At 37.4% G+C, this 14,061-nt stretch overlaps 2 protein-coding genes across 2 annotated transcripts; both read right to left on the bottom strand.

Moving 5' to 3' along the window:
- Positions 1-672: 672 nt before the first annotated feature.
- On the bottom strand, positions 673-4,652 carry psmb3 (proteasome 20S subunit beta 3). Its single transcript, XM_037690112.1, has 6 exons — positions 4,518-4,652; positions 3,517-3,701; positions 3,264-3,371; positions 2,333-2,510; positions 844-938; positions 673-745 (listed from the first exon to the last, which is right to left on the bottom strand). Exons 1-6 carry the CDS (start codon positions 4,518-4,520, stop codon positions 697-699), a joined length of 618 nt encoding a protein of 205 aa, XP_037546040.1. The 5' UTR covers positions 4,521-4,652; the 3' UTR covers positions 673-696.
- A 1,783-nt stretch (positions 4,653-6,435) lies between these two features.
- Positions 6,436-9,319, bottom strand: cwc25 (CWC25 spliceosome associated protein homolog). The gene is made up of 9 exons (XM_037690111.1): positions 9,145-9,319; positions 8,594-8,766; positions 8,271-8,507; positions 8,119-8,188; positions 7,865-7,998; positions 7,721-7,784; positions 7,128-7,318; positions 6,878-7,045; positions 6,436-6,808 (listed from the first exon to the last, which is right to left on the bottom strand). The coding sequence occupies exons 1-9, from the start codon at positions 9,160-9,162 to the stop codon at positions 6,694-6,696; spliced, it is 1,170 nt and encodes a 389-aa protein (XP_037546039.1). The 5' UTR covers positions 9,163-9,319; the 3' UTR covers positions 6,436-6,693.
- Positions 9,320-14,061: the final 4,742 nt, after the last annotated feature.

Here is a 14,061-nt window from a genome sequence, read left to right as displayed (position 1 = left end):
CTAGAGTAGCTAAAAGCCAAAATGCAGCTACACATTGTCAAAACTGAAAAGTAGCAAAGCGCCGGCTAAAAGCAGCAGAAAATGGTAAGAGACCAGCCGTAAGGTATGAGCAGCAAAATACCAAAGTGGGGGAGTGGTGGCACAGAATGTGCTGGGTGGGTTGCTGGTTCAACTCCCGGACAGACAACATCCAACGTGGGTGGAAAAAGTGAAACACCCACACCTGCCTCCACCCTCATTTGCCCCACTCTGGGCCCTTGGGCAAGGCCCTTAACCCCCATCTGCTTCCCGGGCGCCCTAGAGGCAGCTCTCTGCTCCACATGTTTTCACATGTGCAATGGTAAAAATGCAGATAATTAATTCCTCTATTGGGGATTAATAGAGAACAATAAATAAAAAAGTAAAAGTAGCTGAACCTTAGCTTAAAGCGGATCAAGCCTTCAGTAAATATACAGTACCGTGTAGTCGTTTGCTTTTTATTCCACCTGCAGGTTCTATTTTTTTTTTTTACATTTATCTTAAAAACTTTCCAAAGTGTTAAAAATAAAAAAACATTTAAAATGAGACGAGCGCCGTCGTTTCAGAAAATCTTCACGCTTTTTATCCTTTGAGCTCATTTTTATTTATTGAACAGTAGCAGTTAGAAAAAGTCACAGAAGATGATTTTTTTTATTTTATTTATTTACACAAATATGTTTAGTCCATTCGGGCTTTCAGGGTCCGGGTGGTGATCTTGTCCTTCTCACTGCAACAGAAAAACAAAATTCACGTCAAACGTCACGAAAGGAGAAAAGACGCCTCCGGTTCGAAGCGGACCCGAACGCAACGAAGCGCTTCACTCACATCACGTGAACGACGACCCCCATGCCGGAGACGGCGTCGCGGTCGACGGCGTTCAGCATCGCCTGCGAGATGGTCTCGAACAAGTCCTCTGGCCCCTGCAAGACCCCCAGAGACGTTCTCAAACTCACCATGCAGCAGAAGTGTGTGTGTGTGTGTGGGGGGGCGCACTCTAAAGATAAATTTGTGCTTTTTTGCAGTTAAAATTAGGATTAATCTGTTTATTCAGTAATTCTGCTTCAATCTGCCTCCCGGGTGCCTTCAGTAGCTGCCCACTGCGCCACCTGGTGGTGAATGGGTTAAATGCAGAGGATGACAACACAAAACATTATTATTATTATTAATAATAATATTAGTTGATCTAAGCTGATTGAAATATTTCATTTGATTAAACTTAAGTCTATGATGTGTTTAAACACAGAAGGTTTTTAAGCTCGGGTCCTTTAACTCTTTATAACATAACTTGTATAAATAAAGGTTGAATGAAAATAACATTTAAAACTTTGACAAAAAGTTCCTGCGGGGAAAATAAATAAATCACCATCTTACATTACTACTAAAAATATGCTTTTATTTTTTTATCCACGAGACATAAAAATATCAACTTCAAATTACGCTTTTTTTTTTTAAACCCTATAAGGGTTTATTTAAACTTTAGCTTTGTTTTTATTTATTTATTGGGGGGTGGGGAAGACAGAAAGAAGGGCGTTTTCCTCCATTAGTATGCACCAACATGATTTTTTGACCATTTCTTAATTAATCCAGCCAAAGATGAGGCCTGGAGGTTATTTTATAATCTCTTCTTTTTTCCTGAAACTACTTGATACCAGATTCTGTTTCATTTTTTCTTTTACTGACCCGGATGGATAACCAGCTGCTGCAGACGTCCTGATTTCAGTCGAGCTCACACGAGTCGGCTGAGCGTCTGATCTTTCAGCTTGCTGCACGTGGAACTGCTTTTTTGAACTAAACGTTTACTTGCATGCGTGTTTTTGCTCTTTACAACCAAACAAAAACAGTTTAGCTGGAGGAGGTGAGAGCTGCAGCTCAGCAGCAACGTCCAGCCGGGACAGACGTATCTCCTCTGAGGTAAGTTGAAGTTCGGCCGGAAAAGTTTTACAGAAAATATAAAATGTAAAAAAATAAATAAAAAAAAGCATCACAGAGTGAGCTAATATGAAATTATAGATAAAAAAAGTAAAATAAAAATAAATACTTTGATGAAAGGAACGCATTATTTTATGATAAAACTAGGGTCCAAAAAAAATGCATTTATAAAGGGATTTCATTATGGTCGTTTTTCCCCCTAAGCACCACTAGAGGGCGGTACTTTCAGTGAAACTTTATGGAAGCGTTTGAAACAGTAGACAAAAAAAAAAAAACTAGAAAGGAACGATCGTGTTTACGAACAGCACCAAAAATAAATAAAGTAAAAACAGGATGTTTTCTCCTGCACGTGAACCCGGTTCTGGGGCGAACGGTGAATACGAACCATGTCGGGCTCCCACAGAGACTCGCACATGCCGTACATCTGCTCCGAACAGGTTCCGCTTACGACGAAGTCCTCCGTCACCATGGGACAGCCGATCAGGTCCAATGAGCAGATGAACGGCTCAAAGGTTTTTGGGTTCAGTCCTGCGATCACCGGCTCGATGTAGTACGGGCCAAACCTGAGAAAAAATAAATAAAATCACAAACTTGAACTAAAGTTGTTCGCATTGATGCAGCTGCGTGACAATTTAGCCATTTTGTTCTGCCTACGAGAACGGGTTCTGCGCAAAAAAAAGCTGGCTCCTAACCTAATGCTCCTAATGCAAAAGACAAGCTAAAAGTAGCAAAATGCAAGCTAAAATTAAGAGAATTGAAACTAAAAGTAGACAAAAAAAAGCTAGCCAAAAGCAAAATTTAGAATAACACCTGCTAAAAGCAGCTGAAGTACAAACTGCAGATGTAGGTTGCAAGACTGTCCAAAAGCAGCTAAAGGTGCAAAGTCTGCTAAGAGTAACAGAACTGCAGCTAAAAGTAGCAAAAGGCAGCATGAAAGTAGCACAACTGCAGCTAAATGCTAGATAAAAGCAGCAGAACTGCTGTTAAACTTTGCAAAAGGCCAAAAGGTAGCAAAAAGCTTGTGAAACGTTAGCTAACAGTAGCAGAACTTCAACTGAAAGAAAGTGGATCTACTTCAGAACATAAATGTGACCAAGCCTTCAGGAAATATTCAGTAGCGTAAAATCCTGTTTGTCTTTCTTTTACTGGAGGTTTAATTAAATTTTCATTTATTTTCAAAACTCTTTGAAAGAAAAACGTTTGAATTCTGCTTCGACGCTCGCTTCAGGTTTTATAAACGGCCAGAGGGCGCTTCAAGACGGCCGTTCCATAGAACTGCTCGATGGACGAGTCCACGGACTCTCGGTTCTACTCGCCTCCTCTCGTACAGCAGGTTGGACACCATGCTCATGAAGGTCTTGGGTTTGATCTGACGACCCTCCTTCAGCTCATACAGGTTCAGTCTGAATTTAAGCCTCTGGGATCTGAACACAAAAAAAATCATCCAAAATGTCAGTTATGTTGCAATAAGATGTTTACAATTTCTCGATGCTTTTATAAACAAATATTGACGCAGGTTGAGCTAAAATGCTTCCCTACAGTTAGTTAGTGGCCGCCGGACACACTCACACTGTCTGAACATCAGTGGCCAGACCGGCCAGACCGATGTACAGCCTCTCCCCCATGGGGAAGATCTTCTGGAAGTCTGTAGAGACCATCTGAGCTTGAATGCCGAACCTTCGGTCTGCAGCGATCGCCACACAGTTCTTCCCCCGCATGGCCATGACAGCGCCCCCGTTATACGACATGATAGACTGAAAAAAACAAAGATTACAAGTAAAATTAAACCACAAAATGAGAGGAAAACATGCAGAGTTATCCATCCTTTCTTCATCTTTTCTTTCCAAACAGCCAGATCTTCATCTTTAAAAAGGAGCAACTTTTCTCCACGTCTTCTTTGGACTTTAGCGGATTATTTTCCTACTGAGACCAAAACTCTTTCTCACATAAAAGACTTATAAACTCAACTGATTAACCAGTGGTGTGTATAAATACAAAACAAAGAAACAACAAAAAAAGAGACATTTAGATTATTTTTTCTTATGAAAATCTGTCAACTTTTGGAGCAAAACAGATTAATATGAAGGGCTGCTTAAGAGTTTTACAGTTATGTGCTAATTGTGTTTATGAAAGATTAAAGTGATTTTATCAAACATTTAGCTGGTTAAAAATGAAAACATGCATTTAATAGGATTTTACATTTTATCTTTTAAAAATAAAGTCATATCAGTAGGGTGAATTTTTTCATGATATATGTGTTTATTTAAAATAAATTAATGTATTAAAAACTGATTTTACCATATAAAGCTCGTTTTATTGACTAATAACCGAATAGCATATGTCTGGTGTTTTAATCTTTTCTACCACTAAATATTAAATAAAACATTATAAGGCACAACATATAGTTTAAAAATATAAAATAGAAATTATGATTTAAAATACTTTTCTTGCAGTCATGAACGGTAGCAGACTTAGCATGTATGCTAACGATCGTTAGCTTAATTAGCTCTTGATGCCACACTTTAACAAAAAACACCTCAAACATTTGTTAGAATAATTTGTTATCATACCATTTTGAAGATGTTGTTGTAAACTTATCTCTAGTTGTAAAATTAAAAATCCTTCTTTGTTAATCGGTTAGCTGTCAGCTTCCCACAGTGACTACACGATTTAGAAACACAAAGATCAGACAAGCTGGGGGTTTCTACGTCATCAAGGTGCGTCAATATGATTGGCCTATATGAAGTGAGTCTATCTGTGATTGGCTGACGGGAAATCAGCCCGTCTGTGATTGGATAATGATGCCGGCATAGTTTGGTTGAGGAGTGTGGAAGCGAAATTAAAACCTTTATTAAAAAAAAAGAGGTGACAATTTGTGGGTAGCAGTATAGTTTCATGCCAAGGAATGTTCTTGTTCTTATTTAAGAACAAGAATTATAATCCTGAAAAAAAAAAATAATAACAATTTACAGTGCATCATCAACAAAGTTCTTAGGTGTCTATATTAATGAGAAACATTGTTTTACGATTCATTGTGAATCGGTGTGTAAGATTTCAAAATCTTCAGGTATTATAAAAAAGGTTAAACCCTATTTAAAAACAAGTACTTTATTAACCTTGTACAATAGTTTAATTTATACCCACATTTCTTATTGTAAATTAATTTGATGTAGTGCATATCCTTCTTACTTACAGTCAGTCCATGAACTTAAAATATCTTGTGTAAGAATTGTCACTAACTCTCCACATTTAGCTCCATCCACACCTCTGTTTAAAAAAAAAAAAAGAATTTCTTAGAATTTATGACGTGAATAAGTATCAAACAGGAATCTTGATGTATAAAGTTATATGTATTCCATTATCTTTACCTAAATAGTTTCATAATTTCTTTGAGTTTAATTCTTATTATCGTTCATACTCTACAAGGAGGAGGTATGATTTACATTTCCTCTTCTGCAGAACCACTGTTGCTAAAGTTTCATTCATGCATCAAGGTGTTCTGCTGTGGAACAGTTTATAACAACCAAGTGAATCATGTACAACATTATCTGTATTTAAAAGAAAGTCGAAACAAAGTTTATAGATTTTTTTAAATACATTTGTTTAATTTTTTATTATTATTCTAATATTTTTGGTCAATTTAAATGTATTATGAACTATTATCTATTGCTTTGGTGTGTATTTGTGTTTAAAGTAAGATGTAAGCTTATGTATAAAGCTTTTATATACATTTTTCTTAATTTTATTAAGGGGGGGGGGGGGCTGCTTGTAAGCCCATTTTGGGGTTTTATGACCTCTCCTGTACATTTTTAAAAATATTTTCCTTTCTGTGTATTGCTTTTGTGCAAACAATAAAAATGAAAAAAAGAGCATCACAGATATCATCTTTGCTTTGAGGATGCTGATGGAGAAGTAGAGGGTCAGAAAGAACTCCATTGTCTTTAGAAAAAGCATTTGACAAGGGGCCGAGGGAGGTGAGGAAATCTTGAGTGGCAGAGAAGTAACTTTATTTCCCAGTTGTTCAACCTGTGCTGCACCTCTGATGAGCTCATTCCTATCTTAGCCATCCTTGTCACTCCTAAGAAGAACCTCAACATCTTCATTTCTGCCACTTCCAGTTCTGTCTCCTGTCTTTTTGTCCACGTCATTGTCTCCAGACCAGACAACATACAGTAGCTGGCCTGTATCAGTCTAGATGGTTTGGACATGTCCAGAGGAGGGACAGTGGGTATACTGGTAGAAGGATGGTAGAAATGCAGCTGCCAAGAAAAAGATAAAGCGGCGATATATGGATGCAAAAAGGACATGGGAGGTAGTTGGAGTGAGGACAGAGTGAGATGGAGGAGGACTCTCTGTGGAGACCCCTGAAGAGGGAACAGCTGAAAGAAGAAATCCAGGTTAATGACAAATGTCATAAAACTGAGCATCAGTAGTTAGAATCCAAACATAAACAAATAATAAAGAAAGCTCAAAAAAGTTTTTTTTTTAATTGTATTTAATCTTGTTCAAAGGTCATATATTACAAAAACCATCTGTTCAAAACAAATTCTGTAAACTCAACAACAAACTGTACAAAGAACAAATCAAGTCTATAAAAGCTTTTTGACGCGGCGAGGACAAACTGGTAATCTTTAAGCTTTATTCTGAAAAACAAATATCTGTTTTCAAAATAAAAGCCACAGACGGAGTCGCATCATCCGTTCATCCGAGACTAAACGTTTGAAAGAAGACGAAGATCGGAACAAACTAGTTCCGCTTCATGAAGTTGTCAAGGGAGGCCGGCGTTCTCTGGATGGAGTGGATGTTTCTCTTCACGCGGTCCTCCAACGAGGAGCTCGCGGCGCTTTCCAGCTTCATGTCGCTGCAGGAAGAGGGAGAGTCGGGTCAGAACTGAGCTTTGAAGGTAAAACATGAGTCTGGCTGAACTTACTGGATGAATCCAGCGTGTCGGTCGCGTTTGACGTTGTGCTCCCGCTGCTTCTCCTGCTCGTCCTGCCTCTTGTACCTCCTCACGTTGTTCTCCCGGTCCTCCTCTCGCTGCTTAGCCTGGCTCATCATCTCACGTCTCTTCTTCTCCAGGTCCTCCGCAGAAAGCTTCCTACATCAAACACAGCAGAAGTTTAGTGAATAGAAAATAAAAGCCCCCAGAGGTTTATCTGAGGAGTGCTGTGAGCTTTTACTTTGACACGTGGTTCCTCTGTCGGTGGTACCACTGTGGACTGGGAGCCCTGGGCTCCACCTTCCTCTCAGCCCTGTGTGAGGACGAGCGGCCGTCCTTGTGGTTCCGGGGAGGAGATCGTGACCGGCTCCTCTCTCTGCGGCCCGAGTGACTCGACGCCGCCGGGGCCTGCTGATGTCTGCCGGCAGGAAGCTGCGAGGAAACGCTGAACGGTTAGGATTCACCATTTAGGGTTGGTGAACTAGTCAACTTCAAAAAACAATCCAAACACTGAGAATCTGAGCTTTTTTATTTAATAAACTTAAAAAACAGAGAGTTGGTCAAATTGAGATTTTATGATTATGACGGTAAAACAGTAGAAATTAAACTTATAGCTAATATTTTTTAGACAAAATCTCCAAAGTTATGAAGTGAAAATACTAATTTCCTCATCAGTCAGTAATAAGCTTTGTATTTGTATCATATTCCTTTGTGGTATTACTGTGTCCTATTTGTGTAATTAAAATAACTGAAGCACACACTTCCTGTTTATTTCATTGAAAATCTTTTTTTTTAAACCAGAAATGTTCTGAAAAGCGACAAAAGCTCACCGACCTGCAGGCCGTATCCTGGAAGATGATGAGATCTCGTGTCTGTGGACTCGTCTCTCGAGTGTGACCTGAAGACGGATCCATTAAAATATTCATCAAACAAATAAATTAATTTAAAAACGGAGTAAAACTTTAAACTCCCTCTAACCTGTGTTTGTCCTCTTCGTCGTCTGAGCTCGAACTTGAACTCCTCCTCTTGTGCTTCTTTTCTTTTCTCTCTTTCTTCTCCTTCTTTTCCTTCTTCCTCTTCTTTTTCTTGTCTTTTTCAAGATTTTGCCGCAGCTGTTGGAGAAAAAAAAAAAAAACACAACTGATTAGTAATAATAGTATGACTTTAAAGTTTTTAATTTTTTTTTTTGAAGTTTTTGTTTGTGCTGATCCAAAAAAACAAGAGATTATCACCATTTCCTTGATTTTCTTCATTTTTACGGGATTAGTGAGAACTTCTCTCTTCTTTTCTTCCTCACGTTTCCTTCAGAACAAAAATAAAACAAGTAAATTATTAGTAAACGCTTTTAGATCAGAAGCTACAGGACAAAGGTGGATGTACGAACCGGATCTGGAACAAGGGGTCCTCCCTGATCTTAGAAGCCAGATCGAGGCCGGAAGCGGGGGTGGTGGGGTTGAAAATGGACCCTGGCAGGAGGCCCGTCTCAGCTGACGGCCCGCTCTCTGGTTCCTCGTACTGATCAGTGATTTGCTTGTCGATGGGGCGCCCCAGCAGATACTCATCTCTGGACACCTGACCAGCAGGACCCTGGTACATCCAGTCCAGGCGATCGTCTCTTTTCCTGTCAGGAGAAACAAACAAATTAACTTGAGGTGTGACGTTAAAAGCAGCAAAATGACCTTCTTCAAAACGTGTGGGAAAACCGACTTGATGGCACCGGTTTCCTCTGCATATCTGGTCATTTCTTCTCGGGCTCGTTCGTTCTTCAGCTCCTTCTGGAGCTCCTCGATCTTCTTGCGTTCAGCTTCATGTTTCTGCTCAGCTTTCCAAACTCGCTCGATGTTTTTCATAGTCTGGGGATGCCAGCTCTTTTTTAAGTTCTGGAAACAAAACAAAAAAAAGGTATTAAGCAGCTGTTTAACCTGGAGAAATGATGAAAGAATACTATAATCTAATAGTGACACTTTTATCAACATCTTCATGCGTTATTTCACTTTAAAAACAGAGTTCATAAAGCATCTTGCTAGTTTCTGAAAACACGTATAGCGATTAAAATGTCAAACAGAAATATCTAAAGTTAAATTTAGTGTAGCCGAACTTAAGTACTGATAATAAAAGTTCTAAAAGGTGCTCGCTTCTATAGTAAATCATGTACAAGCCACTGATTAAGAGGAAAAGTTTTAAAAAACATAATTTCAACGATTAGCATTAGCTTTGAACACAGGGATACAAACACATTTCATAGCGATCGAACTCACCAGATCTCCGCCTCCCATCTTGAAATATAATTTGTATTTCAACAATAAAATGAAATAGGAATGGATAAATTGGTCCTTTAAAGAAATAATAAAGTAAATCGACAACAGATATACTCCAACTAGAAAATGGAGTCAGCGTAGCTTTTAATTTTATACGTCACTTCCGGGTTTTCTTCTTCGTGAGGTTAAAAGCAGTTTGCAAACTGTATTTTAGGTGATTTACCACCTCTAACTGGACTGGAGGATAGATCGTAAAAAAAAAAACAAAAAAAAAAAACTTTCCACATTATTCCTGGACGCTCTGCCATTTTTCATCGGACATTTAATTAATTAATTGTGTATTTAATAATTTAGTTGCATATTTAATTATGTATTTCGTCATTAAATTATACATATATTTATTAATTTTATTTTGTCACATGGCTTAACTGTATAAATGATTATGGGTACAACTTCCTGTCACACAGGAAGTAGCACATAAGCGTTGGCTAACCATGGTAGCGGAGCACGGACTGTGGTTTTTAAAGTAATTTACATTCTGTTTAGCAGATAAAACACCGTTTTTGTTTTGTTTACATTTATTTAACGACCATAAAGTTTACTAAAATAGCCGTGCTGAGTTCAGGTACATGTTGTGTTCACAGCAGCACGAACAATCAGACCAAACTAAACCAGTGGCTACAACAGGAGTGTTTTGAACATGGACCCAAAACAAAAAGAAGTTGTGTCCATAATTTACGCAAAGCAGCATGGGAGCTAGGAATAAGGTGGATAATAATTATAGAATTATGATTAATTACATAATACCATACAAGTGGAACTGAATCTTTATATTAATTAGTGCATTACTGTAAAATAATTTAATGAATAGCATTTTGCGACGTATATTGTGCGAGTAACAGGCCCAATCTGGGCCACGTGTGGAAATGAAATAATATTTTGCTGAGAATACAAACCTGTCCGTCCGTCCGTCCATCCATCCATCTATCCATCATTCATCACCCACTTCTTCCTTTTCAAGTCACGGGGGTCACTGGTACCCATATCCAGCCATCACTGTACGAGAGGCGGGAGACCCCCTGGACATCCTGAGCCTGGTTCTGCTGAAGCTTTCTTCCTGTTCAAAGGAAGTTTTTCCTCTCCACTGTCTCCTTTGTGCTTGCTCAGGATGGGACACTGTGACGAAGTGAAGATTCAACAAGTCTGCTGTCTTCCTTAGATAGAGAACTTTACTAATTGGCTTTTCTACGTATGTGAATGTTTTGTACATTGCCCTGAGACAACTTCGTTGTGAACTGGTGCTATATAAATAAACTGAATTGAATTGGACATGTCTCCAGTCCATCACAGGGACACATGGAGACAAACGAAACAACCATTCACTCTCTCAGGGACAATTTAGAGTTACCAGTCAGACTAACATGCATGTTCTTGGTCTGTGGGAGGAAACCGGAGTACCCGGAGAAAACCCACGCAGCACGAAGAGAACATGCAAACTCCACCCAACAAGACCCCCCACTCCCCCCCCACAGCCGGGATTTGAACTGGCAACCTGCTCGCTGAGAGGTGGCAGCTGTAACAACTGAGTTACTGTGCCGCCCAGAATGTAACGTCAGGAAGGATATTGTTTTCAAGTTGCAGCATAAATTTTCTATATCGTACAATGAATTTCCTCATTTAAAAATAATTTTTTTTAGAAAAAAAACAACAAAAAGAGAAAATTGCCAAAAAAATAACGTTAAAACTTTAGAAAGATTTGGAAGTGTTCCCTTGAGAATCATAGAAAATAACTATTTTATGAGAAAAGTAACAAAAAAAAGATTTTTTTACAAATTTTTTTGTTAAATGTTATCGTGATTGACGTCATTTTCTTCTAAGATAAAGAAGTTCCCCTCGCCACACACTTAGAAAATTTCCATTATGGAATTTAGGTATTTTTTATATTTTCTGATTCATATTTCTCCTTTTTGTTTTGTTTCTAATAATTAAAATGTGGCAAAAGCCCGATGTGTGCAGCACTGCCGAGCACTGAGCTCACAGGACGTAAAACATCTTGCTTAGTTTTAACAGGAAAAATGGAAAATGTTATTGAAGTTTATTTGTTTAAAAATCAGCACATTGACCTTTTTATAGTCAAAGGCATAAAATAAAAATTAAAAAAATCAGGCATTGCAACCCCAAATAGTTTCATAGCCATGTCCTTTACACTAGCTTTAAAAAAAATAATTTACTGTACAAACATATTTGTAAATTATTTTTATTGTTTCACGTGAGCACAAAGTGAAACGTTGCCGAGTGTCTGAACGTCTGCAGAGCAGCAGAAACATTCTTTAGATTCGGTGTCTCGCAACAAACAGGAAGTAGGCCTGAAACTATTTAGACCACAATGCATTGCAAACTAACTTTGATATCATTAGTAAAATATAAAAATGAACGGTTTATCTTTTTGATGTAAATAGGTTTACGACGCTCAACCTTTTTTTTTTCATTAATAAAACTTGAGCTGATTTACAGTCAAAGCTCTGTTGAAGTGACAACATTCAGATTTTTCTGCTTTTAAACACGTCGTAGATTGAGTTCGTATTTTAATCGGTCGTACAATTTTGAGATTATGCATAAAAAAACACGAACATGAGAAATGCACGACTCAATATTATCAGATTATCAGATTTTAAACATAAGCAGCACTAATGAAATCTTCTGGTGTTTGGAAATGCATGCCCTCTGGCATCCACCGGGGTGCTGCAGCACCTTCTGTACCTTTAGTTCCCACGGCCATGTCAGAGCACTGGAATTAAACTCTTTGTTTTTATCTTTTTTCCAATAAATTAAGATCTGTGGCAAAATCTGAGAAGAAACAACCAACTGAGGAGCTCTTAAATATTCTCTGAACAATATATTCTCTAAATTCTACTTAGGGTTATCTTTTAATTGTATATTTTGCCAGCAGCGATTAAGAGCTTTTGGAATGGTCAGATTAACTCATTGATTCAAAGAGTTTTATTATAAACCAAAACAAGAATAATGCATCTGAAAAAAATCTAAAATCTGACTCCATATCTGTTCAGTACTTTTTAAAATGATCTTGCAACGAACAGATAAAACAAACCCACTTAACATTGTTAATTCTTCTTTTATTCTTATTATATTTAGCAGTTCTGCGAATAATTATAAAATGTAAATAAAAGTCAGAGAATAAACAGCATATTTTAAAATTATTTCTTTAATTGCTAAAGAACAATCATAGATTAAATACAAGTTCTTACACACGTTTAAGTTATTTTATTACAAATTCAACAACTACGATGTTTACTACAACGACCAATAAAAATTATGTTCTAGAAAATGAAACATCTATAACAGCAAACGATAATAATACTAGTCAATAAACAACAATTGACTAAAGGTGAAGCACTCTTCAGTTTCTTTTCTATTCAAAAACACAAATTATGAGCTTCCTAAAAACCTGCCAGAAGTTTGTGACATTTTCACACATCCTAATAATTGTGCTGATAATTATGAAGCTGCTCAAACGGCCTACTGCAGATCTATTGATTAGAAAGTATCAATAATGACGGTTAACTCAAAACGAGGAACCTAAATTATTTCTGATCCCCATGTTGTTTTTTTAGACATGATTTTCAGTGAAAAATGACCAAACTGCAGCTGCATACTAGAAACTCTGTTTTTGTTAGTTTTTAATAATATTTGAAAAAATGTGTAAAGTGAATTAGATGCTTTAAATCTTTATTAACTTGATCCTTTCCCCCTACAGAGGGCAGCAGAGCTGTAAAAGTGACATTTGAAAGGGATCATTCAAAGAAAAGGTTATAAACACCAAATATCTTACTCTCTCCTGACACTTTTTCCGTTTAAAAATCAAAGATTGCAGAAAAATTCAAACTGAAATTTCTTGACTTCAAGTTGTCATGAGAAGTCTGGACTAAATAAATTATGCAAAGTTTCCTAGTAAAATGAGAAGTAATAAACACTTTTAAAATACCATCTTTGGGGCCACATTAGACGCTAACAAGGCCTCGGGCCTGGAGTTTGACAAGTGAGAAACAGAATGTAAAGGTTTTAAAACAGTGTTCGCTATTCTTTTTCATATTTTACAGTGTTTAAACTGCTATAAAATAAATAAAAAACAAATAAAAAACTTTTTTTACAGAAATAAAAATCTACTTCCGAAGTGGCTACTGTAGCAAACACGGTTTGAGCAAATCCACTTACAAATTAAATTTCTAACGTCACATTTTTTTGAAAATTTCACGAGCTTTTGCAAGCGCTAGTGAAGAAACCTTTCGTGCTAACTGTTTCACTTTGCATATGCTAATCCTGAACCGTTACCGCTAACCAGCTGTAAGCTAGCTGTTTGGAAATATCCACATAGTTCTGTGTAAAAAGAGTAATATGCAAGTGAATGCAACGTAAAGCTTTATAAACAACACAAGTTATATTTTTATATATTAAATCATTTGAACTTCCTTAAAAACTTTGAATTTTACAGGAGCTGTTAAGACGACAAATCTGTTTTGGAAGTGGCTGTCAAAAGGTTCAAGCAAAGCAGTTTCTTAATTTTTAACATTTTATACCAGTTTAAACAATTGCTGATGTATAAACCTTCACATGCCAACAATTGCATGTTACACAAGCATTTCAGCAGTAATGTTTTATTTCTATGAGAAGTGCCCCTAAACTGCAGCAAAAGCATTACAACTAGTTGTTAGCTAGCTGCTAGGTGTTAGCTAGCTGCTAGGTGTTAGCTAGTTGCTAGGTGTTAGCTAGTTGCTAGGTGTTAGCTAGCTGCTAGGTGTTAGCTAGTTGCTAGATGTTAACTAGCTGCTGGGCATTAGCTAGCTGTTGGGCATTAGCTAGCTGCTAGGTCTTAGCTAGCTGCTAGGAAAAAGTTAGTTG

Source organism: Nematolebias whitei, chromosome 16, assembly GCF_014905685.2.
Source record: "Nematolebias whitei isolate Nwh7 chromosome 16, NemWhi1, whole genome shotgun sequence".
In the NCBI taxonomy this organism is placed as follows: Eukaryota; Metazoa; Chordata; class Actinopteri; order Cyprinodontiformes; family Rivulidae; genus Nematolebias; species Nematolebias whitei.
This window is presented reverse-complemented; position numbering and strand designations above follow the sequence as displayed.

Excerpts from the sequence above, each read along its gene's own strand:
- psmb3 (XM_037690112.1), bottom strand. Across the intron at positions 3,372-3,516 it reads GCCACTGATGTTCAGACAGT|ATCCCAGAGGCTTAAATTCA; the intron begins GTGAGTGTGTCC and ends TTTTGTGTTCAG. Across the intron at positions 2,511-3,263 it reads AACCTGCTGTACGAGAGGAG|GTTTGGCCCGTACTACATCG; the intron begins GCGAGTAGAACC and ends ATTTTTTCTCAG.
- cwc25 (XM_037690111.1), bottom strand. Across the intron at positions 8,189-8,270 it reads GACCCCTTGTTCCAGATCCG|GAAACGTGAGGAAGAAAAGA; the intron begins GTTCGTACATCC and ends TTTGTTCTGAAG. Across the intron at positions 7,999-8,118 it reads TGAAGAAAATCAAGGAAATG|CTGCGGCAAAATCTTGAAAA; the intron begins GTGATAATCTCT and ends TTTCTCCAACAG.